At 45.9% G+C, this 27,289-nt stretch overlaps 1 protein-coding gene across 8 annotated transcripts in view; it reads right to left on the reverse strand.

Moving 5' to 3' along the window:
- The window catches only part of CHD9 (chromodomain helicase DNA binding protein 9), a 1,629,153-nt gene that overhangs the window by 1,205,536 nt on the left and 396,328 nt on the right, over positions 1-27,289 (reverse strand). For all 8 annotated transcript variants that reach the window (XM_069216350.1, XM_069216347.1, XM_069216351.1 and 5 more), the window contains one exon: positions 16,042-16,159. In XM_069216350.1, the coding sequence (XP_069072451.1) occupies positions 16,042-16,159 (118 nt within the window). The remainder of the gene's footprint in view (positions 1-16,041; positions 16,160-27,289) is intronic.

A 27,289-nucleotide genomic window follows, 5' to 3' on the forward strand; every position in this document is an offset into this window, starting at 1 on the left:
AATAGACAGGTGGAATCCTAATTGGGGAATAGGTACTAAATAGATTGTAGAAGGCTGTCTCAGTTTATGGTGTATACCTATGGTGTGTCACCCTATACTAAGTCCAGGCAACCCTTAGTGATAGTGAAAAGGTGCCCAGATAGCAGAAGCTTTTTAGGAGTAGATGTGGCGAGCAGCTAACGCAAGTCCAGGAGTAATGTAAAACACTTGCAATACCACAGTAGTCAGACAGTAACTCACTCACAAGAAAGAAATACACAACTGTTGCAAAAATAAAGGATTCTTTATTACAGGACGATTATTAAACTGACATTGGTATATCCTCCCTAGAGGTATTACATCCATTTATACACACAAAATAACCAGCAAAAATAGCATAGAAATATAAAGGGCCCTCAGGGAGGGCCAAGCCATATACTAAAAACGTGGAATGTGAAAGTGGAACTTCAGCCAAGGTAAGTGTGGTGGCTAGCTAGAGGCTGGGGCCAGATAGGAACACCAAAGTTAAGTACAGGAGTTGATCCCAGCAACCAGGAGTAAAAGTCAGTTACCCACCCAGTGGTCCCATAGGCTAACACAGGAAGCAGTGGTTGGAGTTTGTGGAATTCAGGACCCATCCCAGTGGACCCCGAGGAAACCAGCAGGCAAGAGGATGGGTTGAGAGAGTCCCTACCCCAGGATACCCAAAAGACAAGAGTACCTACCCCAGAGACCCAGATGCAGAGGGGAGAAGGAACTCTTTATGAAGACTATGGATGCCTTGGATTGTCCACCTGCTGCCACAAACCGTGGACTAGGCCAGTGGAACACAGGGACGGATTCCAGACATGAAGGACCTGCAAAGGAAGGGGACAGACTCCAGCATCCAAGAAGTGCCCAGGTGGTGCAGGTGGCAATGCCCACCCTCCTGAAGATGAAGTTCAAGACCAGGGTTCAAGTCCCGCTTCGGCAGGTCTTGGGCTCAATTCCCCTTGACCAGATAATTCTCGCCTCAGTGCCTAATCTAATTCATGGGTCCCACTCTGCAACTCTGGGCAATAGCTTGCTTAATCTCCACAACGGCCCCAACAGCGCTTGGATGCCTGGCTTCACCCTGGGGGTGCTCAGGAGTGGGCGCCTCACAGGGAAAAGCCAGGAGGGGTTCCATAGCGGTATGAGTACAGCGCCTTGAGACCCTAACGGGTGAGTAGTGCGCTATACAAGTGCTAATTTACATTTACGTAGGGTAAGCCTTACATAGGGATGGTGTCTAGAATAGCCCCTAGAAAGATTGTCTTCTTGCAGAGTTGAAGACCGGATTTGTCTTTGTTTAATGTTAGACCTAGATTTTGGAATAAATGTAGGTATGCCCTCAGAGTTTTTTACGGCGTGTGAAAAGGGACCTTTCAGAAGCCAGTTCTATAGGTATGACAGTACTTCACAACCATTTCTTCTTAGATAAGCCAGGACAGGGGCAGGCATTTTGTAAAAATCCCAGGAGTAGACTTGAGGACAAACAGTAAAATCTTTAATTAGCAATGACAACTAACCACCTCAAGCCTTAAATAATTTCCAAGATTTGGATGGATTGGAATATGACGAAAATAAAGCATCGTGGGGATCAAGAAGTGTCATGAAATCTCCGTGGTTTAGCAAAAGGAGTACTACTGCAGTGTAGCCATCCAATTGTTGTTTTTTCAGGAATTTGTTTAGCTGCTGAAGACCTAGTATTTGTCTCCATTGGCCAGATCTCTTCTCAATTAAAATGAAACTTGACTAGAAACCCTTATTACTTTGATTTTGTGAGAAGAGGAAATAATACCCAATTTTAATAGACCAAGATGTTGAAGCGACCTCTTCCAAGGTGGAATTTGAGGAGGTTTTTGAAAGAATTTTAAAGAGTGGCCATGATGAAAAATATCAGCACCCACTGGTCTGTTGAGCTAGAACTCCAGATGTTTAAGTAGTTGCAATGTCTTCCGCCCATCTGCTGGGGAAAAGAGTTAGTGACCAATGCAAGAAAGGTGTTATTGACTACTTGGTGAAGACCGGTCCATTTCCTGACTGGGTAGGCTATTTACGTGGTGTGTGATGGAGCAAGCTGTAGATCGTGGTACAGCTTTTGTGGATATTATTGGTGGTACCCCTGCTGTTGAGAGTATGGGTGTATCTGTATGACTGGTAATTTCCTCAAGATGAAAATAACCCTTGTCCTTTAGCACCTCAAAAGGTTTGAAAGCAGCGTTTCTGCAATATACCTAAAGATCTTGTAGTCTCCATATCAGACTTAATGGACTTATGGGCATCATTCATATGCTTGCCAAATAACACCTCGCCAAAATAGAGCATATCCAAGATCTCTGCCTCGACCTCCAGTCTGAAGGTAGCTTTGAGCCATCTTCGCCCCGGTAAGACTGCAGCCCTGGCTAGCTGGAAAAAACCCTTTGTAGCCGCAGCCAAAGCTGAGTCAATTATTTTGGCGGATGTTCTCTTAACCTATTTGAGGCTAGAGCAGTCGTCTTCTTCTCTTTCTTCTGATAAAAATTTGAGATAGCCCACCAGATCTGACCACATTTGCCCGTTACATCTCTCCAATATGGCTAGGACCCAGGGAACTCAAACAGTGGTAGCAGTCACCGTTGAAAATAGTTTGACTATACAGTGTAGGTGTCTTTCCTCTTTGTCTGGCAGAGCTGTACAAAGTGTGGAGGGGTTCCTAGAATGCCTCTGGACCACTTGAATCACTACCGAATCTGGCCTAGGTAGTCTAAAAACCAAACCTGAAAATTATCCAGGGTCTTATACTTCTTGAGGCGAAGCACGTTGGCAGCCACTGTCGCAGGGTTCTTCATTTGCCTGCAAATCTCTAACCATGTGGTCAATAACTGGTATAGAACAAACAGACTTGCAAGATGCTTCTTTAAAATCAGAAAAAAACAGGTTGTTTGTTTCACTATAATAGGAAGATCAAACCAGGATGCAGCTCTCTCCAAGAGAGCATGAAATCCGGTTATGTAGACTGGATGTGAAAGAGCTAACAGTGGAGTTGCCAGGGCTGATACTGGTCCACACAGTCTTCCTATTCTGAAACACCATCCATAGAAGGGTCACAAGTTATCTTGCCCTCTTCTGGTTCCTTATTATTGGTGTAGTTGTCATGTATGGTGATTGATGGTAGTCTTTTTGGTGTTAACTGCTCAGTAAGTCACCTGGAAGCACTTAGAGTATGGAACAATTGAAGAGTGTGTGGAGTGACGTGTGATTAGGAGCAAGAATCACTTGCAAAGGTACTGTTGGGATACCCGACTCCGAAAATCTCCTATAATAGTCAGCCAGCATTTGGTGTAGATCCATGACAGGAGCTGAGGGAACCTGCATCTGTTCTTGTTTATCATGTGTCTCAGACATATTGTCATTGAAATGCCTCGATGGATCTGGGCTTCTCAGGTCAATCTCAAAAGGAGAAGGCCCCTTCCATTTATGTGCTATCCTTCTCTTCAATGTCCTGGTGCTTTATATTGAGTGGGACTGTATGCAGGGCCAAATGGACCATAATACTCTGATTCTTCAATGTCTAACTAGAGTGCCAATGGCAAAAGAACTTTCTGGGGGAAATGTGCCTTGATATGATAGAAACTAGAATTTCTTCTTCCGTAATAAGAATTACTTCTTTCTCCTCCGTTGATAGGGCCATCAAAGGGTCCACAGACTGTGTTAAAGTATGTTTACAATTAGCTCCACTGAGGAAGCCATGGATGTCTGTACTATTAAGCACTTTTTCGTCATCAAAGACCATATCTTCTATCAATGAAACAGCCACTGGCGCCGAGTTGTCATTGATGGCCTCAATGACTATACTCTTGCTGCCGTCATTGATGTTAGTGTGGATGATGTCGCCATTGACTATTTCTTCGACGAAGCAACTTTTTTGTTTTTTAACCTCAAAAGAAAATATTTCTAATAAAGGCGTGGAAGGCTCCGACCAATAGGTTATTCACCCTGAAACCGTCAGTTAGTGGCATGCAGCTCTGTAGATTCACACGCTCTGCATTATCCTGCCATCTAGAGTTGGGCTGTGTGAAAAAACGTACGTAGGACAGCCTGACCAAACTACTGTTTCCCTGCCTGAAGCAAGAGATTTATCTACAGGTCTTTGCTCTATGACCCTTATGGATCTTTTTAGAAGACTGATGAGAGGGTTCTTTTTCCCCTTGGATGTTCTCCTTTATGGGCTTTCGTATGAGGGAAAGAGGTTTTCCCTAACCTTCATCACCAGACAACAGATTTTCCTTTGACTTTTTCTTCTGCAGCCAAAGTAGAAGTCCTGCCATCAAACATGTGAATCTATGAAAGATTCAATACTGGAGAAAAGTACATTCCTAAGAGGAAAAATACCTTATTGCTCAACCCAGCAAGTCTTTACCAATTTCCATTAAAAGTAAGGGTATCTGTGTCTTCTGTAGCAAGGTTATGTCAGACGGAGACCTCCTTAAGATAATAACTGTCTCCCTGTTTAGGAGGCTACTTAAGACATAAATTTTTTCACAATAGTTATATCCAGTTATCCCCTGTTTTGTACTCTTTGTGCAGTCCGGCAGAAATCAAGAGAAATAGCTGCAAGAGAGGGAAAGTGCATATGGGCGAGAAGAGCGAGGGAGGAGTTAGCAGAAGAGTTTCTGGGCATTGCTGTGCCTACTGGGACCAGAGTAAGAAATATATAGGGTCTACAAATGTTCCTTTCATCACATATGATATCTCCTATGCATCTCCCAAAGAACTAAATTTTGGTCTGGTGCTTGCGGGATCCACACCGGGAGTGGCAACATCAGGTCCCACTGGGTGTGGTGGGTCTTGGTGTGCCCAACAGCGCACATCCACACCGGGAGTGGCAACATCAGGTCCCACTGGGTGTGGTGGGTCTTGGTGTGCCCAACAGCACACTCAGCACCTGAGAAACTGTTTGGAAAACAACAAAAAAACAGTCAAATGGACCACTGAGCGAGAAATAAAAAGCCCATAGAACTTAAAGCGAATCTTCTTCTGTGGCAATATACAGGAGGCTATTTGTGCCCCAGCAGACGTGGGGGCAGCATTTTCGTAAGACTAACTGCACTTTTCTGCCATCACAGCAAAACAAGTGCCAGCTCTAGAGATGTCTTAGAAGGTAGAGAGGACCATAAATCAGTGACTCAAGAGTAGCATCATACCTTGAAAGGGAACCAAGCAAACCCGAAAAGACCACTCAACTTCTGATGACATGCATCATATGACCAAGTGACCTACATATCAAGATTCTAAAGGATTGGAAGAGTTGGCTTGGCACCCAGTCAGTGGTTAGGAAGGACAAACAACTGGAAGCAAAAAGTAAGACCCGGAGTAGCTATGAAAAGTGAAAAAAGTAGTACTGAGTTGCATGGAGCGGACAGAGGAATTAGAGGATGGAAAATAGGAATGAACATGCGTGCTGGGGCACATTTTCAGTATGACATTAAAGGTTGACTTTTTCTGCATTTTAATCTTGTATTAAGTGAAAATAAAGCACTGATAACACCATCTCTCAAAGTGTTTCACTGCACTATATTATGAGGTACTGAACAACCATACTTTTGTATAAATTCATGAAGCAAGTAAAACATTTCAACTGTGCATTCTGAAAATTCATTTTTTTTTTTTTTTTTTTTAAACAAAGATCGATGTAAACGTTCTGAAGGACAAGTAACTTACCATCAGTAACAACTTTTATGGTAGAGACTTTTTCCAATTGCAGATTGCTTACTCCAGAATTTTTTCAGGCGGCAGTCTGGGTCCGGAGATTGTTCTTGAGCAGTACCCCAGCACGCAGTTAGGTGGCATCGCTCGACTCTGCGTCATACCGCAGTGGCATGCGCAACGGATATTATGTCACAGTTCCTATACAGCCTCATCCCCGGTCCGCTGACATCGGTTTCTATTCATGACTTACCATACCAGACGCGCAGAGCCATGAAGAACAATGACCAATGGTGTCAAAACTAGGGTCCTGAAAGTGAAGTCCTTGTCCCTAGAATTCAGCTTGCAGAGCAGGAAGGATAGGTGGGTCAGCAAAGAATCTGAACTACATATTGTCTCTACTACATAAGGCATTACCGAAGGTAACTTGGCCATCTGATAAAGCCATCTAGTTGCAGACTCCTTACCTTAGAATTGATACCCAAGCAGTCCCATCCTCGGAGGTGGGTCTGCGAACCAAAGATCACACAAAAAAGCCCTGCAGGACCGAACGGGCAAAGTGCCCGCTACAGACTTAACTGTCTAGGCAGTAGTGTTTGGTGAATGTGTGCAGGGATGCCATGCTACCACTTGACAGATGTCCAGGACTGGATATGCACATGCTAACACAGTGGTGGCAGCTTTAGCTCTGGAAGAATGGGCACACAAGCTTTCTTAGCCAATGTATAACATTTTAATGCAGAGTACGACCCATCTGAAGATGGTTCTCCAATGTAGTGCCGAACTTTTCATCACACCCAGATAACCAACAAAGAGTTGATCATCCATCCAGAATACTTTGGTATGATCAAGGTAGAATGCCAATGCTCTTTTTAGGTCCAAGCGGTGGACTATTTCCTCTTCCCTAGTTGGTTGTGGGGGTGCATGAAAAGTAGGCAAGGTGATGGATTTTCCTACATGGAAGGGAGTAACCACTTTTCTAAAGAAAGAAAGGAGGCCCATGTCCGAAGCACTTCTTTGTCAGGGTAGATGAAAAGGTAGGGTGGCTTAGATGACAATGCCTGCAGCTCACTCACCCTGCGGGCGGATGTAATGGCCAGAAGGAAGGATGCTTCAAAAGTGAGAAGCCTGAAAGCACAATTGTGGAGAGGCTCGAAAGGAGCGCACATCAGAAATGTCAGAACCAAAATCAAGTGTCATTGGGGTATAATGAATGTGAACTGAGGAATCATATGAGTAAGGCCTTTAAAGAACCTATGTACAATAGGAGATTTTAACAAAGATGGCTGATCAGTCAGTCGTAAGAAAGTAGAGATTGCAGGCACATAACTTTTGAGGGTGCCCCAGGCAGAGCGCTGCTGGGCCAACGAAAGTATAAACAATAGAACCTCAGAGGAAGGTGCAGAGAGGGGTTCAACAGACTTGTCTCTGCACCATGCTACAAATTTCTTCCAACGACAGGCGTATACCGTTTTGGTGGCAGGACACCTGTCTGCCAATATAATGTTACAGACTTTGGGCGAAGGTCAAAAGCTGTCAACTGCTGCAGCTCAATCGCCATGCAAGAAGGCAGAGACTGGACAGGTTCAGGTGGAGAACCCTCCCCTCCTGCTGCAACAGAAGATTCTATCTCCCCCTAAAGGGGCAGTCTGATCAGAGGATGGAGGATCATGCTCAATAGCTTGAGATACCAGACTGATCCCAGTCGGGAGCCAGAAGGAATACTTAGGCCCAACCATTCTTGCTCTTCTTGAGATCGCTAGGCAGAATTGGAGTGGGCCGAAAGGCGTACAGGTGGCCTGAGCACCACTCAAGACAAAAAACATCTGCAAGCGAGTGCAACCTTGGAAACTCCAACGCCCAACACTGCTGACATTACGTTTTCTCTGCAGAGGTGAACAGATCTAACCAAGGCTCTCCCCCCTGCTGAAGGAAAGTTTGCACCACTTCCGGGCTGAGATGCCACTCATGGTCAACTAAGCACTGTTCGCTGAGTTTGTCCACTCTGACTTTCAGAGAGCCTGACAGAAGTTAAACGACCAAGGATATGCCCGGCTGTTCCAGTCACGTACTGAGGTGCAGAGCCTCCTGACCAAGGGTACACAACCCCACTCCGGCCTGCTTGTTGCAATACCACATGGCGGAGGTGTTGTCCACGAACACCTGCACTATCTTTCCTTTGAAAGAGGGAAGAAATGCTTTCAATGCTAGTCTGATCGCCTGGAGCTCCAACAGGTTGATGTGGCGTCCGGACCCTGTCGGAGACCTGTGACCTCTAATCTCCACCTCTCCCAGGCCGCTGCCCCATACCAGGAGCAACGTTAATATCAGATCTGGTTGGGGAAGGGAGAGGGATCTGCCTCTGACCCAATCGTGGTTTGTCAGCCACCACTGCAAATCTCCGAGATCTGGACCATGTCGGGAACATTCCCCTGCTGCTGTGATGACTATAACTTCCGTGCAGAGTCCGCATATGCAATCTGGCACGTGTGACCAGCAGGAGGCCATGAGGCCCAGCAGCATCAGAGCCATTCTCACCGAAACCTAGGATAGAGGATGGATATTGTAGTCATAGTATCCAGGACAACCACAACCTAAGTCTGGCACAGGAACCTTTTCTATGGCTCCCTTCCTCTCGCAGAAGTGCTAGGTGAAATTCCATCATCCGTTCGTAGGAGGGTGGCATGGATGGTGGGGGTAGTCTTGATGGGGAGGGAGTAGCCCATTCAAACTATCTGCAAAACCCACCTGTCAGGCATGATGAACTGCCAACGGAGCAGGTGATGTTGAATCCTGCCTCTGACTTGTCCCTGGTGAAGAATCGTCAGACTAGGAAAGTTTGGAGGCAGCTTCTGAAGGGGGGGAGTGGACTGGCCGGCTCCCTGAAATATGAGGATGGTGGATCCCACATCCACAGCCAGGCAGAGACTGGGCAGCATGCGCAGCAAACGTGGCTGGACGGGAACGGACATGGTGGGACGTCCCTTTCGTAGCCACAAAAAGGGTGAAAAAGCAAACTGTGGGGGGTGGGGGCAGCCCAGAGGCCCAAGGGCCAGGCGCTAACACGTGAATCCTTGAAGCTCACAAGCTCCTAGTCTGCTTTGTCTCCAAAGAGATGGGTGCCATCAAAGAGCATGTCCAGAAGGATGGCTTGAACATTTCCCGAAAAGCCAGACGTCCTCAATCAGGCGCAGCGCTTAAGGACCACTGCGGATGCAACCGCTCCAACCAGTGAGTCGGTCGTGGCCAGTCCACATCGGATTGTGAACTTTTCTGCAGCTCTACAATCAGCAACAGCTTGGGAGAGTACAGCTCGGGCATCCTCGGGACCTGCGGCAGGACTTGCACAACCGTATCCCACAGCTTGTGGCACTTACAGCCAAAAATGCATGCAGTGTTCATGGACCACAATGCTAGGCTGGAGGAAGAAAACATCATCTTCCCAAGTTGGCCCAGCCTCTTGGATTCCCAATCAGGGGGTGCGGAAGGGAACGCACCCTGGGAAGTAGAGGCTTGGATAACCAAGCTCTCACGGGAGAGGTGTTGAGTCAGGAACAAGGGGTCATTTTGAGCAGGTCAATGGTGGAGGGGCAATCGTCCTGTTCAAGAGCCCCTGTGCTGGTTCTGGACCAGGTAGCCAGCAGGACATCAGTAAGGGGTTCACTGAAGGGCAATAGCGGTTCAGTGGATGAACCCCCAGGCTGAAGCACCTCTGTCAGGAGGTTAGACCTGACTGCCACTGAAGGCAGCATGAGGCCCAGGACTTTGCCCGCTCTTAGCACCATCATTAAATAGGATGATCTCTCCTCCATAGCCAATTTAGGGGGAGAAAGCATGCCAGTGTCAGGGGAAGTATCCAACCCACTGGCTTCACCTAGGTCCATACACCAGTCCAAGGGGTCCTGTAGCTGGTAGTCTAAAGGGTCCAGCGGCCCCTCCCACTTCTCACAGTACCCCAACCCATAAGAATAAGGGTCAGGATTCGACATAAGGAGCAAGGCACTGTCTAGGTCTGAATCGGTGTTACGCAACGCCAGTCAGGCTGCTTGTCAGAGTCAGCAATGAGGAAACTCAGGGGGACGAGCAGCGTCAACGCCGGAACGAGCATCAGGGAATTTCAAGGTGGTACAACAGACGCCAGTTTAGATCCACGAAAGAATCCATGGTTAACCCCTGGAACCGAGGCAGAAAGTCACTGACGCAGAACTTGAGGGGGCCCATTCTGACCCCATTGGGCCCGAAGGAGCTCCAGCGGAGTCGGACGGCTCAAGGATGAGGCACAAGGTGTAGGAAGTTGGCTCTGTATATACTATCTCAAAGTAAGATAGTGTGCACAGAGTCCAAGGGTTCCCCTTTGAGGTAAGATAGTGGCAAAATTAGATAATTCTAATGCTCTATTTTGTGGTAGTGTGGTCGAGCAGTAGGCTTATCAGAGGGTAGTCTTAAGCATCTGTTGTACACACACAGGCAATAAATGAGGAACACACACTCAAAGACTTACTCCAGGCCAATAGGTTTTTGTATTGAATATATATTTTCTTAGTTTATTTTAAGAACCACAAGTTCAAGATTTGAAGTAAATACATAAAATGCAAGGTACTCCACACAGGAAAGTTAGGAACTTTGAATTAAAGCAATATCATATACAGTCTTTCTTAAAATGGCAATAAGCTATTTTAAAAGTGGACACAGTGCAATAATCAACAGTTCCTTGGGGGAGGTAAGTTATGGTTAGATTGTGAGGTAAGTAAGCCACTTACAAGTCTCAGTTCCTGGGCATAGGCAGCCCACCATTGGGGGTTCAGGGGAACCCCAAAGTTACCACACCAGCAGCTCAGGGCCAGTCAGGTGCAGAGGTCAAACATGTACCCAAAACACATAAGCACCTATGGAGAATAGGGGTGCTCCGGATCCAGTCTGCCAGCAGGGTAAGTACCCGCGGCTTCGGGGGCAGACCAGGGGGGTTTTGTAGAGCACCAGGGGGGTTTTGTAGAGCACTAGGGGGGACACAAGTAGGCGCATAAAACACACCCTCAGCGACATAAGGGGCAGCCGGGTGCAGTGTGCAATGCAGGCGACGGGTTTTAGATAGGTTTCAATGGAGGGACCCGGGGGGGTCACTCTAGCGGTGCAGGCAGGGACAGGGGGGGCTTCTCGGGACAGCCAGAAGCAGAGGGTCGCCAGGGGGTCACTCCTGCACTGGGGTTCGGTTCCTTCAGGTCCTGGGGGCTGCGGGTGCAGTGCTTGGTCCAGGCGTCGGGTCCCTTGTTACAGGCAGTCGCGGTCAGGGGGAGTCTCTGGATTCTCTCTGCAGGCATCGCTGTGGGGGTCCAGGGGGGTCGTCTCGGGCTACTCACTGGTACGCAGTCGCTGGGGAGTCCTCCCTTTGGTGTTGGTTCTCTGGACCTCGAGCTGGGGGTGTCGGGTGCAGAATGTGAAGTCTCACGCTTCCGGCGGGAAGAGTGAGTTCTTTGAAAGTTGCTTCTTTGTTGCAAAGATGTTGCTGTTTTTGAGCAGAGCCGCTGCTCATGGGAGTTTCTTAGTCCTGGGGATCAGGGCAGTCCTCTGAGGCTTTAGAGGTCACTGGTCCCTGTTGGATGCATCACTAGTTGCAGGTTTTCGAGTTAGGAGACAGGCCGGTAGTGCTGGGGCCAAAGCAGTTGTCGTCTGCAGGCTTGTAGGTCAGCAGTCCTTCTTTGTAGTTCAGGTTGCAGGAATCTGATTTCCTGGCTTCTGGGGTGCCCCTAAATACTAGATTTAGGGGTGTGTTTAGGTCTGGGAGGGTAGTAGCCAATGGCTACTGTCCTGGGGGTTGGCTACACCCTCTTTGTGCCTCCTCCCTGAGGGGAGGGGGGCACATCTCTAATCCTATTGGGGGAATCCTCCAAAACCAAGATGGAGGATTTCTAAAGGCAGCGAACACCTCAGCTCAGAGCACCCTATGGGCTGACCTGACTGGTGGGTGACTCCTTGTTTTTCTCAGTACCTCCTCCTGACTTGCCGCCAAAAGTGGGGGCTGTGTCCAGGGGGCGGGCAGCTCCACTACCTGGAGTGTCCTGGGGCATTGTAACAGGAAGCCTGAGCCTTTGAGGCTCACTGCTAGGTGTTACAGTTCCTGCAGGGGGAGGTGTGAAGCACCTCCACCCAGAGCAGGCTTTGTTTCTGGCCTCAGAGGGCACAAAGGCCCTCACCCTATGGGGTCAGAAACGCGTCTCAGCAGCAGGCTGGCACAGACCAGTCAGTCGTGCAGTCCTGGACTGAAGGATTGAGTAAAATACACGGGAAGATTCCATCTGTGTGCATTTATTAATAAATCCAACACTGGCATCAGTGTGGGTTTATTATTCTGAGAAGTTTGATACCATAAATACTTCCCAGTACTCAGTGTAGCCATTATGGAGCTGTGGAGTTCGTTTTTGACAAACTCCCAGACCATATACTTAATTTGGCCACACTGTACGTATAATGTCTAAGAATAGACTTAGTCACTGTAGGGGCATATTGTTCATGCAGCTATGCGCTCACCTGTGGTATAGTGCCTTAGGGCTGTAAGGCATGCTAGAGGGGTGACTTACCTATGCCACAAACAGTATTTTGTGTGCATGGTACCCTGAGGGGGGATGCCATGTTGACTGCCTTTTTCTCCCCACCAACACACACAATCTGCAATGGCAGTGTGCATGTGTTAGGTGAGGGGTCCCTGGTGGTGGCACAGCACATGCTGCAGCCCTTAGAGACCTTCCCTGGTCACAGGGCTCTTGGTACCACTGGTATCTTTTACAAGGGACTTATCTGTGTGCCAGGGGTGAGACAATTTGTTAAAACAATGGTACATGTTTAGTGAAAGAACACTGGTGCTGGGGCTTGGTTAGCAGGGTCCTAGCACACTTCTCAGTCAAGTCAGCATCAATATCAGGCAAAACGTGGGGGGTAACTGCAACAGGGAGCCATTTTCCTACACATGGCCTCATAGAATTCTCAAAGTTGGGCAGGAGTGTGAGAAAGTGATTATTTTGACATGGTTAGTACCCCACCAATTACCTGTTATTTGATGTGGCTTCAAAGTGGTTAGTGCCCAGGGCCCCTGTAAACAGGTTCCCTGGGCCAGAACTCTTTCCCAAAACTGTTGTGATGCACCAGCACAAGTGGCAACACCATTAGCTGCCATTTTAAGTCCCTAGTAAATTATACTTAGGTACCCAGGGCATGGGGTACTAAGTGTAGGCCCCAGAGGGGAGCAACACAGATTGAGCCACTCTCAGGGACCATGCATCCAAATGCAGGCTGAGTGTCCTGGTGCAATCCTAAAATGCAAAACTGACATGGCACACAGGCTCTGTGACCTGCCCACTACACACTGCATGCAATACAGGTAAGCCACCCCTCTGGCAGGCCTTCCAGACTTAAAGCAGGATGCACTATAATGCATGTGTGGGCATAGATGCATGTCCAATATGCCCCTACTGTGTCATTTCCAAACCTGAGACAAAGCAAGTCAACAGAGCAGCCATTTTAAATGCATGTGTTGGACACTGGTCAGTAGGAGTTTCACAGCTACATGATGGCCACTCTGAAACCTGGGTTTGGTATCAAACAACAATAAATTCAAACTGGTAATAGTATGGGATTTATTGCAAAAGGTACCCAGGGCCACCTTAGAGGTGATCCCTGCAGATGTAAATCAACCCTGGCATGGTTGCTTGCTGGTCACCATCTGCCTGCTACCACCAGACAAGATTGTGGAACCCTGGGGTGAGAGTCTTTACTCCTCCCCCAGGAATGTGCACTGCCCTGCCAGTGAGCTTCAAATGGCTTGCCGCCCTTGAAACTCAACCCCGCCCTGCTGCTAGCAGCAGATGGCCGCACTGTTGCAAAACCTCACTTTTGGTGGGATCAACAGTGGGAAAATGCACCAAGGGCAGGAGGAGTGGGCACCTCCAGCCTGCACCACCCCTAAGGTATTGCATGGGAGGCGACCCCTCCATTTAATTTTTCTCCATCTTGCATGGTAGGAAAAGAGCCAACCAGGGATAGGGAAGTAACTATCCCCAGAGGAAGTGGTCACATAGTGGGTGTAGCCATCCTAAGGTAGATGACCCATTGGTCACTACTAGGGACTCCCTAAACGCCCACTAAATGCAGTATTTAGTGGGCTCTTCTAGTCCTGCAGATCAGATTCTAAGGATACAAGAAGGCTAGCAACAAAGAAGGCCAAAGGCTTGAGAACTGCAATCCTGCTGCAATAAGAAAACGGCGCCAAGCCCTGCCTGCTGCACCCATGACTCGACAATGGCCGCTGAGGGTTTGCATGGACATCGGACAGACTCTACAAAACCCCAGAAGACCTCCACCCTTCTCAAAATCGCCAAAGATCTCCATTCAGAGTGAAGGCATCACTCCCAGCAACAAAGAAGCAAAGACCAGTTACTTCCAGTTCACTGAGTGGCTGGTGACCAAGGAACTGGACAGATCAGTCAGACCAAATTTGACCCGATGAACCCGGAGGACAAATCCTGCATGTGTGCAGAGTTTGGTGGCACTGTAACATCCAGTGGCTGAACTGTGCAATAGCCAGGGGTACTGGACCCCCAACGGACACCCAGAAGAAAAGTCCCCTCCAGACTCTTCAAGAACCAGAAGCAAGCTCCATTCAAGGGACTTCAGGACAAGTAATAACCACCTGCAGAGTGGCCCTGTTGACCTGCAATCCACCCTAAAAGTGACCTGCAATCCACCCTAAAAGTGACCTGCATCTTGGCTCACCTATCTGCTCTACACACTGCCTACCTGAGCCCAGCACCGGATAGCCACTGTGTTCTAGGGGACCCCCACCCCTTGTGACCTCTACGCTCCAAAGGGATCCACTGGACTCTCCTTGATGTCCGCCTGGTCCGTGCTTTTCCAAGTGATCCCCCACAGTGGTCCTGCACCATCTCCAAGAACTTATCAGCAGCTGCTCCCGCCGGAACCCGGGGTACCCCGAATTTCCCTAGCTGATCCACAGTACATCTCAGCTACCTCAACCTAAAAACGAAAGACGACATTGGTAAATGCATTGCCTGATTTTATATGCATTATAAAAATGTTCTCCCATTAATTCCTATGGTGCGTAGTTACGCACAAAAAGACTGTTTTTGCTAAACTTTGAAAAATCATAACTTAAAAAGTACCCAATTTGATGATATTGGTCTTAAAAATGTTATAAAAATCTGAAGTGTTTCTGTAAATTGGTCTTCAGTTATTCTTTTGAGTGTGTGTCCACAATTATTGATACTGTGAGTACAACAAATACTTAGCACTTCTCCAAAACTGGCCTCACAGCTCGGCCAAATACCATACCAATTAGAGCATTAGGTGGTCTAGTTTTTACCTCTATAAACCAAGGTGGGGTTGCCTGGACTCTGCACAGTGCACATCATTTTTATACACTATATAGAGTCTCCTACAAGGGGTCATTCCAGTTTCCGCAGACTTGGAGGACAGAGGCCTAGAATGTTGATGCTCCTTGCCCCTAGTCTTGTCAGCTGACCGCTTGCACTTCTTTGACTTTTTCTTATGCTTAGGATTTCCTGATCGTCCAGAGGACTTGGAATGGGAGGATTTTGGGATGGGGGGTTAGGTGGGGAAACCATTCTCAGAACCTTCCGCTCGGGCGAGATCGGGAGCGACACGGAGCAGAGCATCGGGTTGCCAGTAGCTTTAGGGACCACGCTCTCAAAGCTTTTGGATTCACGGCCTGGCACTCAGAGCACAATTTTGGGATGTGGTCATGTTCTAGACACCACAAGAGGTGCAGATCCGTCACGGACATCGCCCAATGACAGGATCCACAGGGTCTGAATCCGGTCTTATGTGAAGACATCCTCAACCCACCAGCAGTGGTTCACACACACAAAGAAAAAACTGACAAAAAGTCAAAAAAGATCAGGCAAAAAAACAACTGAGGGGTAGCTCTTCTTCGGATCAGCACTAGACTGTTGCGAAAAGAACCAACAGCACGAAGGGGTGGCACTTATATAGGAAATGCAAATATCATATCTGGCACGCACAATGCCGGATGCAGAGCTCATCAAGGCCACCTAACAGGATGTAGGGGTACTACTTAAGAAAATTCTCCAGATCCAGACTTACGCCTGGGGGAAATTCTATGGTGAGGAAACTGCAACTAGATGTCTCAAGAAGATTCTTTAATAATTTGCAACAAGAATTATTTTAAAGAAAAGTCTATTGCAAATAGGTTTTCAAAACTGCTCTTTACATTAGAGCTTAAGACTTAAATTAGAATATCAAAATCCATTTTTTGAAAGCTCCTTTATCCTCATACAAAATCAATAATATATTTCCATTACTTACATCTGCAAAAAAATGCGCTCTTTGTGCTTGCTTCATTTTAAAACGCTTTATCTTCTGCTGTATTCTTTTATCTTTAAGCAGATGCTGTTCTGTAGCCCATTCACAGTGAAGATATGAACTTGAAGAAAACAGAAAAAAGGTAAATAACTAATCCACTTCAAGATGCATGAACTCATACAGGCATCGTTTGGACAATTAAAAAATGACAATTAACATTTTTACTAAGGCTAAAAACGAACACAATTCAATATATAATTTGTGAACAAAGCAACAAAGAAAATCCATAACATGCATCAATCCTGCATAACGATTGTTAGAGACCAAAGAATGATAACATTAAATTCAATATCTTAATCCTCAGGGTCTTCCACATTATACCTTGTATGTATGCTGCCATCTAGTGGTGGGACAAGAAACTGGTCCAAAAGTGCTTTGTATACTGATAACAAATACACATACATCTCATATATGCCTGTCACCTCTTGAAATAAGCATTGGCAAAGCCTCTAACTTTCTCATAGTATATATCTAAACATTCACAGGCATGTCTACAGACACATCTAGACATCGGAACAGTTGGGACTGGAATGACGCATTCATGGCATGGTACAGACAGGCACTCCAGTCCTGAGTGATTTTAAGTGAAGGTTATCCAGTGTTTTGACAGTTTTGGCCCAGCACATTATAAACCTGTGGGTAAGCTGAGACCTAGGCCTTGATACAGACATGTGACCCAGGGGCGCACCGAGAACACTTTCTAGTTGACATAGTACTACACTCCATGTTATGGGAAACACACATTAAAAGACAGCAACAATGCACAATGTCATGATTGATATTCCTAAACAGGCTTATTTAGGTATGAGTGGGGTGTCTGCAGGCCACACCTAAGGAAATGTCTGCTTGATTAAGGTATCTTGGAGAGCCATCTTGGGAAATGTTTGCAAAATAATGACAAACCTTATAGGTCATTAATATACTAGCCTTGTACAAAACCTCACTGTGTGAGGTATTTCATCAGGGATACGATATAAAGCGTGTCCAAGAGCTTAAATACTAGTGCAAAACCATGTTTGAAATTAAATCACAATTATGTAATTTGCATGTTTTGGATGACAGGGGGCAATTAATCTTTTACCATCACTCATTGATAATGCCTGTTTTATTTAGGGATCATGGTAAGATTCATGCTCAAATTTTAAATGAAGGGCGAGGCAAATGATGAAAAACAGGACATCCTGAAGGGTAAGTCTGGCTATCATCTGAGCATTTGATTATTTGGCTTGTTTTGTTGCTAGAGTCCATGGAATCTCATCATTAAGACCTCTTTCACATGTGCTCAATTTATAAACCCATCTTTGCTCTTTCCTAAAGAGGTTTTCTTACGAATTTGTTCCATCAGGTATTGTTTTTAGGACAAGTAATGTCACCTGTGTGTGGTTCTTCCCCAGAAGCCGAGAAGTCGGTTTGTAGGTGGTGCAGCTATAACAAATCGTGCTTGTGTGCTAATTTTTTCCTCACCTTGATAGGTCTTGCCATCATGCTGGTATACTGTAATCGGCATGGACACATTATCCTATATATAAAACTGGAGGTACTGCAGTTAGTGCGAATAAGCAATATCCCTCACAATCAAAATGCTCCTTGATGGGGCCCGTTGGGTATTACATTGCCCACCCAATGTGGAGCAAGACTAAAACCATGCCATCTTGGTGGATGATGCTTTAAGAATTGTGACACTGATATCCATTGTGGCCTAAGAGGGGGAAATGCAGAGTTCTTCATTTTCGTAGCATTTCTTTTTTGAAGAACTTCACACTATTTCATGTACTGCACATTTAGGACGTGATAGACCAATAATTTTAATCACTGCCTCATTTTGTTACTAACATTTTAAGCTTAGACCTACTTTGGTGCAAGCAGAGCTAGATGTCCAGTAATGCAAACTTCTACTGGCTAGAAAAAATTACACATAACTAATGAGTTATCATACAGAACATGGGGCATGTAGCAATTAGGCACAAGGAGAGCGAGTGCAAACAAAACAGCAGCAAAGCCCAGGCCTGAGCTACGTGCTTTGACAATCCTAGTTTGCTTTGACATTATGAAAAAATAAATAAAATCAAGTAGGCCACTGGTGTATACAGATGCAAGCACACAAAAGGGATGGCCATCATGAAATAGTTCTTAACTTGCATTATGATTTGCATCGCCACACAGGGAGAGCGATTTGAATTTGTCCAGAATAAAGCATTTCAAGATGGCTGCCCTAGGGGCTTTTTTTCCAAGTTTAATTTACTGCTCCAAGAAAGATAATGGTAATTTCCAAATGGCAAATTAAAACAAGCATTGGCAAAGCCAACAGGTATTGCCTTTCTTCAACAAACTTGAATCAATAATTTAAAACAAATGTATAAAAGCACAATAAAAAGAAAAAGCTGCAGTCTGGCAAAAAAAGAAAAAGAAAAATGGGGTTGCTAGGTTACCCAAAAGAAAAGAATACCATGGAGTGCTGAAATAAAAAAAAAATAAAGTAGTTTACGGAATGGAAGCAGTTTATGGATACAACTCATCCACGAAAATGATGAGAAAGAAGCTGAGCTTGTAAGGAGCGTCAAACAAAAGAGAAGGGAGAAAAGCTATCAAACGAGAAGCAAGCAAATGAGACACACAAGAAAGTCAACCAAACACATGCAACTGGTTGACCCAAGACCACCTCTATATATTGTTTTGCAGACAATATGTCTTTGACAACAAACAACTCAAGCTATCTGTAGGACAGACCTAAAAACAAGGCAAAAACCAAAACAGGCACTGATAAAATCAATATGTCTCATCTATGAGAGATCTACTGGCTTTGTCATTTTTTGTTCAATATGTTGCACAAACTTAGCATAAAATAATTAGGGCATAATATATTTAAAAAGTAATTAATGTATAGTGTATGATATAGAATGGTAACAATACAATATGATGTTAGGACTACTTTTATATGGTATGGCTTGTAAATGTACTCTCTATGGTATTGTATAGCATGGACTATCATTGTATGCTACTGTATAGTATGGCCTGTCACCATACAATATGCTATGGACTGTCATTGTATGGTACAGTCTGTCATTGCTAAGTATGGTATGGTCTGTCATGGTACAGTTTGCTATAGCCTATTAATATATAGAAAGTTATGGTATGGCTGGTCACTGAATAGTATGGCCAGTCATTGTATTATTATAGTAGGACTATGGTATGCTTGCCATTGCATAGTCTGGTCTGTCACAATATAGTACTGTATGGCCTGTCATTGTATGATATGGCCAGTCTTTGAATATTATGGTATGACATGGCCTGTCATTGTGTAGTATGGCCTCCCATTATATACGGTATGTTCTGTCATTGTATAGTATGGTGTAGTCCATCACTATATAGTATGGTATGGACGGTCATTGTATAGTATGATACGGTATGAGATTGCATGTCATTGTATAGAACAAGTTACTTACCTATACCCTGTGGTTCTCCAGCATCGATATCTTATAGAGTCACATGCTTCAATATTTCCCATAATGGTGGTGGGAATCCCATAGTGTAGGAAAATGGCTCCCTGTTGCAGTTACCCTCCACTTTTTGCCTGATATTGATGCTGACTTGACTGAAGTGTGCTCGGATCCTGCTAACCAGGCCCCAGCACCAGTGTTCTTTCACTAAAAATGTACCATTGTTTCCAAAATTGGCACACCCCTGGCACACAGATAAGTCCCTTCTAAAAGGTACCAGTGGTACCAAGGGCCCTGTGACCAGGGAATGTCTCTAAGGGCTGCAGCATGTGTTGTGCCACCCTTAGGGACCCCTCACCTAACAAATGCACCCTGCCATTGCAGATTGTGTGCGTTGGTGGGGAGAAAAAGGCAAAGTCGACATGGCATCCCCCTCAGGGTGCCATGCACACAAAATACTGCCTTTGGCATAGGTAAGTCACCCCTCTAGCAGGCCTTTCAGCTGTAACGTAGGGTGCACTATACTACAGGTGTGGGCATAGCTGCATGAGTAATATGCCTCTACAGTGTCTAAGTCTATTCTTAAACATTGTAAGTACAGCGTGGTCATATTAAATATATGGTCTGGGAGACTGTCAAAAACAAACTCCATGGCTTCATAATGGCTACACTGAATACTGGGAAGTTTGATATCAAACTTCTCAGAATAATAAACCCACACTGATGCCAGTGCTGGATTTATTACAAAATGCACACAGAGGGCATCTTAGAAGATGCCCCCTGTATTTTACCCAATCCTTCAGTGCAGGACTGACTGGTCAGTGCAAGCCTGCCACTGAGACGAGTTTCTGCTCCCCTGGGGTGAGAGCCTTTGTGCTCTCGGAGGACAGAAACAAAGCCTGCACTGGGTAGAGGTGCTTCACACCTCCCCCTGCAGGAACTGTAACACCTGGCGGTGAGCCTCAAAGGCTCATGCCTTTTATTACAGCACCCCAGGGCATCCCAGCTAGTGGACACAGCCCCCACTTTTGGCGGCAAGTCCAGAGGAGATAATGAGAAAAACAAGGAGGAGCCACCCACCAGTCAGGACAGCCCTTAAGGTGCCCTGAGCTGGGTGACCCCTGCCTTTAGAAATCCTCCGTCTTTAGTTTGGAGGATTCCCCCAATAGGATTAGGAATGTGCCCCCCTCCCCTCAGGGAGGAGGCACAAAGAGGGTGTAGCCACCCTCCAGGACAGTAGCCAATGGCTAATGCCCCCGAGACCTAAACACATCCCTACATTTAGTATTGAAGGGTGACCCTGAACCCAGCAAATCAGATTCCTGCAACCTGAACTAAGAAGGACTGCTGACCTGAAAGCCCTGCAGAGACGACGGAAGACAACTGCTTTGGCCCTAGCCCTACCGGCCTGACTCATGACTCGAAAAACCACAACAGCGATGCATCCAACAGGGACCAGCGACCTCTGAAGCCTTAGAGGACTGCCCTGAACCTAAGGACCAAGAAACTCCTGTGAGCAGCGGCTCGGCTCAACAACAGCAACATCTTTGCAACAAAGAAGCAACTTTTTAAAAAAAACTCACTCTTCCCGCCGGAAGCGTAAGACTTCACCCTCTGCACCGACACCCCCGTGAGTAGGCCAAGACGACCCACCTGGACCCCCACAGCAACGCATGCAAAGTGAATCCAGAGGCTCCCCCTGACCGCGACTGCCTGTAACAAGGGACCCAACGCCTGGACCAAGCACTGCACCCGCAGACCCCAGGACCAGAAGGAACCAAACCTCAGTGCAGGAGTGAACCCCAGGCGACCCTCTGCCTAGCCCAGGAGGTGGCTTGCCCAAGAATCGCCCCTGTGCCTTGCCTGCACCGCTAGAGTGACCCCCGGGTCCCTCCATTGTTTCCTATACAAAACCAGACGCCTGCTTTGCACACTGCACCCAGCCATCCCAGTGCCGCTGAGGGTGTGTTTTGTGTGCCTACTTGTGTCCCCCCTAGTGCTCTACAAAACCCTCCCTGGTCTGCCCCCAGAGGACACGGGTACTTACCTGCTGGCAGACTGGAACCGGAGCACCCCTGTTCGCCATAAGCGCCTATGTGTTTTGGGCACCTCTTTGACCTCTGCACCTGACCGGCCCTGAGCTGCTGGTGTGGTAACTTTGGGGTTGCCTTGAACCCCCAACGGTGGGCTGTCTATGCCCAGGAACTGAGACTTGTATGTGTCTTAATTACCTCACAATCTAACCAATACATACCTTCCCCATGAACTGTTGATTTTTGCAGTCTACTTTTAAAATAGCTTATTGCCATTTTAACAAAAATTGTACATGATATTGCTCTAATTCAAAGTTCTTAACTTACCTTTGTGGAGTACCTTGCATTTTATGTATTTACTTCAAATCTTGAACTTGTGGTTCTAAAATGAATTAAGAAAATATATTTTTCTATATAAAAACTAATGGCCTGGAGTAAAGTCTGAGTGTGTGTTCTTCATTTATTGCCTGTGCAAACTAATTGGGGATCCACTGGACTCTCTGCAGGGTGTACTTCGTTTTAGTGCATCATGTAGAGAGCCAGCTTCCTACACACACTGATACCAGTGTTGGATTTACCAATAACATGCACCCAGAGGGCACCTTAGAGGTGCCCCCGGAAAAACTACCAGCTACTAGTGTGTTGATTGACTGGTCCTGACCAGTTCAAACACCTTAGCCACGTTCCTGAACCCCTAAGGTGAGACCTAGCACTCTGTGTCCAGAGACAAAAGCCTGCACTGGGTGCGGGTGTTGACACCTCCAGGCAGGATTGACCTTCCAGGGCAGGAAACCTCAAAGGCCTATCCTCGTTTGTAAAGCTACCCAGGTCACTACAAATGGCAGAGATGACCAACCCCTCAGTCCTAACCACACTTTTTTGGCGGCAAGACAGGGAAAATTAGTTAGATTAGGAGGTGTGCCCAGATCATGCCAGTGTCACCCCTAAAGTGGACGAGCTGAAGCGGCCACCACTTTCTAAATTCCTCCATCTTGTTTTGGGTGGAATTAGACCTCTAGGGTCAGGGTTATGCCCACTTCCAAACAGAAGTGGTAACAGAGAGAATGTAGTCACCCATTGGCTGCCACCTGGCACTCCCTGTAACGCCCCTAAATTGAGTATTTAGGTGGCACCCCTGTACCCAAGAACTCAGATCTTGATAACCTAAGAAGGCCTAGGACACTGACGAGTTACACCAGCAGAAGAGGAGAAAAGAAGTTTCTGACCTGGTACCAACACCACAATCCTGTCTGCAACCCTTGATCGACTCTGCACCAAAAGATAGCTTGTCATGCAGCTGAGCCTCCAGAAACCCAAAAGGACTGCCTGTCTTCGAAAAAGACTCCAGACGCCTGTGAGCAGCAGACCTGCTCACCAACCATCTCTAAATAAAGGAGACTGCAGCCTCCGGAACCGAAAAGACCCAACACCGGCAGTCACCACTGCACCCGCCATCACTGACCCAAGTCAGCGTGCTGTACCAGTGCCAACAAGGTTCCTCAGCCCCCCAGAGTCCAAGTCCATCGTGGTTTCACCCCCTCCTGGATGCCCAGAAGTTGCCTGCAGCCCCTGCATGCAGGCCACCCTCTCTCTCACAGCCTCTGTGGTGAGAGGAACCAGACACCTGAACCAACCACTGCACCAGTCGCCTATGTGCCAAAGATAAGTAGGTCCTCTTGTGTCAATGACGTCCCCCAGCTTTCCTGAGCTCGAGTCCACTGTGGTTTCACCCCTCCTTGACTCCACGATGATGCCTGCAGCCTCAGACCACAGGACCCCTCAACTGCGAGTGCTCCCAGACACAGAAACCCAACGCCAAAGGACACTCCAGCATCTGTCACCCCTGGGCCTTTAAGAAGAGAACCAAAGGTGCACCTATGTCCCCGAGCACCCCACGTTTGTTACCTACATGTTAGTTTTCCCCAACTGGCTTCCAAGCTAGAGCCTCCCGCCTATTTCTACTGTGACCAATCCCCATTGTAATTCAATGGTTACGTGACGCCATACTAAACCTCTGCACCCAGCCGTCCCAGTGCTGCCCTGAGTGACCTGTTGGTGTGGTCCTAACCCTTGCCCAATACGCACTTTAAGTCTCAGAGATTAGGCTCATAAGTCTCCCTAAATTACATGTTTGCTGAACTTGTTTTCCTCCCATAGGTTAAGATCAAAGAACTCAATAATTGCACTTTTGCAAGTGAAAAGTATTTATGCATAAAAACGTGCTTACCTTGTAACACAGTTCTTGGTTTTAAACTATACATAAAAAAGTTGTATTTTTCTATATTGGTCTTGGATTTACTCTGAGTGTGTCTCATTTATTGCCTCTGTGAGTACAACAAATGCTTAGCACTAACCTCTTAAGCCTAACTGCTTGCCCACATTACCACAAGATGGTGTTAGTACTATCTACTGTTGCCAATGCAAACCAACTGGGGATCCACTTGACTCTGCAGAGTGTACTTCTTTTTTAGTGCACCGTAAAGAGCGATAGCTTCCTACACCACTCCTGCATTGTTCTTCGTTGTGGCATCCAGACAGAGGTGTTTAATGAACATTTGTCAGTTTGTCCCATGTCGTAGTCTTATGTATATTAGGTAATTAAACTCTGGCAAACAGTACTACGCTCCTCGAGGAATATGCATAAGCTTTGGCATTCAAAGATCTTTCTGGCTTTCTCGTGGAAGAAAGCTATGGCCGATGAGACCTGACTTGCTATACTACCGCTCAATAAGGCTTGTCCTTTTCATACGGGGCAAATTCCATAGGAATTTTGTCATTTTTTGTAAATGGGTTACTTCACTCAATGTAGAATTTTAGACATGTTTAACATCTAAGGAACTCTTTCTACCACTTTGGTTGGATTTCTAAAGTAAGTTTTCAAATTAATCAGCCTGTTAGGATGAAAGTCAAATGGGACATTAGAGTTAAAGCAAGGATTTGTTCTTATAATAATGACCTGTCACCCTTGACCTGCAAATATTTCTGCATAATAGTGAAGACCTCAAACTTGCTCATCCTCCTGGCACCGGTGACTGCCAGCAATAAAGTAATTTTCCCCGAAAGATGTTTCAAATCATATGAATGGGTCTGAAAGGAGTTCTAGTTAACTAGGCAAGAAAACTGTTCACTTGGCAAGTAATAAGTGTGTTTTCTTTTCATTTAAATTGGAGAGAAAGCTCTGAAGAGTCCTCTTAAACATCACAGACTGCGTTATGTGAAATGCCAGAACATGTCAGATTTGGTAGGTATGGTGGAATCTGATCACAAGTAGACACAAAAGGATAACTATTGTTATGAGAACACCATCTGCAACTTCATTTTGCCTTGGAAGGTTTATTTGTAGATAGGGCTCTAGCCTTAGTTTAAATGTGTCTGCACTCTTGAGGCCTATTTAAGAGATAAACAAAATGAGACTCCGGTGTTGGATGAAACATTTGGCCCTTATTCATTGTGAGCAATCCTGGCACTAGTCTGAGTGGAATAAGATGTTGTTCCGACAGGAGAAGACGTTTTGTGTACCAAAACTGTCTCAGTCACAGTGAAGCCACAAGGATGATTCGACATTGATCCCTTTTTATCTTGTTTGTTAGTCTGGGTATTACTAGCAGAGGATGGAAAGCATAGCAAATTGCCTTCCAAATATTGTGGAGAGCTTTCTCCCACAATCCTTTGAGGGTATCTTCTGGAGTAAAAACAACATTTGTGGTTGAGAGCTGTCTACGTTTGGCTTTCCCCATATCTGGAAAATCCACAACAGATTATGCTAGTTGAGCTTGCACTCGTGGAATTCGTGAAGTTCTGCTTGGATTGTGTGCGCCCAATGACTCTTGATGCCTAGAACATGTTTCACCTTCACAGTGATCTGATTCTTTATGATCCATTTCCAGATCTTTCCAGCTTCCACAGATAGACTAAATTTTGTTCCTCCCTACTTGTTCATATAGAAGAAGGTGGTCATATTGTCAGTAGGAGCCAGAACTGCAGACTTCCTTATTATCAGGAGAAACGCCTGAAGGCCTAGAACTACTGCTCTCAGCTCAATTAGATTTATATGTATATTCATTCCAATGAGTGACCCTAAGGTACTGATTTCTAGATCCTACAAGTATGCTCCCTATTCTAGTATGAATATATTTATGGTCATTACGCACTGGGGTTGTGAACAAACAAACTTCAGGCCAGAGGATATGTTGCTTTTCTGCATCCACCTGGTCATATTCAATCTCATTTATGGAGTAATCTTGATGACATTGGGGAAAGATCCTTGTGTTTGAATCCACTGTTTATCTGTTCTTGAAATGGTCTCATGTGGAGATAAATTTTTGGTATTGGAATGCAAGAAGACATCATCCTCAAAAGACTTGTACAGCTGAAGTGAAATGGACTTTATTCTCGAGAGGAGACATGCTACTGGATGTTTGCCTTGAATGAGCTGTGACTGGCAGAGCGCTGTATCCTTTTCTATGGTTGCCATCTCCTTTGTGGATAAATTCCCCCAAACAATTATTATCCTCTTTCTCTGGTTCCATGAAAAAGCTGGAATATACTTTGCTGCAATACCCCCACACATCTTGCTGTCTCTATATCAGATTTTGTTGACTGGAGTGTGCCATCAATGTGTTTCCCCATACATCTCTCCATCATATGGCATGTCTAATATTTTACATTGAATTTCTAGTCTGAAAGAAGTCGCCTTTAGCCATTCTTGGCATCTTAAACGACTAACCCTGACATTTTCTAAAATCACTTCATGGCTTATTCTATAATTTAACAATATGTCTTCTCAACCTCTTGCAGGATGGCTTTGGCTTCTTTCCATTTGCCTTCCGGTAATGACTCCATGTAATCCACAATACAAATTGATTTTACTGACTTTCTAGATGTCTCTTTGAAGCTGTAAAGGAAGTAGTGTTGGAGTGTAGTTTTATAATCAAAATTAACATGAAATGTTTACGAATTAATGCATAATGATGTCGCATAGAAAATATATTAATGTCCTTTTACTAAACGTGTGAAATGTGCCCCTGGGTAGTGGCCACCAATGTATACGATGATAAATGAAACTGACTAATAATGAAATATTAATGTACTAATGTATGATTTTGTGCTAGTATTAAGAGTTATATGTTAAGGGTTTTGCTAATTAATCACTAGGCCTTAGTTAGCGTGAGTCGGGCCTAGCTGCCCGGTTTCATATTAAATGTGTTTTTCTAACGTGCAATGTTCGGACTTGCTGAAGGACATGTAGTTGTACTTTTCCAGAAGCTAGAAGATGAGTGTAACCGTAGTAGATTCGTTCTCATGAGACTCGACTTGCTCAAGGAGACATTCTTGCCGAATGCAACAGTGTAAACTTGCAACAGGTACAAGGTCGCCTAAAATGGTATGGACAATGGAACTACGGACTGAGCCTGAGAAACTATAAGTCTGTACCAGACATTCTACCCGTTGGAGACAATCAATCAGTCAATCAATCATAAACTTATAAAGCGCACTATGTACCCGTTAGGGTTTCAAGGCGATGGGGGGGGGGGGGGCAACTGCTATCGGTCGAAGAGCCATGTCTTGAGGAGTCTCCTGAAGGTGAGGAGGTCCTGGGTCTGGCGCAGGGAGGTCGGGAGAGAATTCCAGGTCTTGGCAGCGAGGTAGGAGAAGGATCTGCCTCCGGAGGTCTTGCGTTGAATTCGGGGGACGATGGCGAGGGAGAGGTTGGTAGAGCGG

This window comes from Pleurodeles waltl, chromosome 12 (genome assembly GCF_031143425.1).
Source record: "Pleurodeles waltl isolate 20211129_DDA chromosome 12, aPleWal1.hap1.20221129, whole genome shotgun sequence".
NCBI lineage: Eukaryota > Metazoa > Chordata > Amphibia > Caudata > Salamandridae > Pleurodeles > Pleurodeles waltl.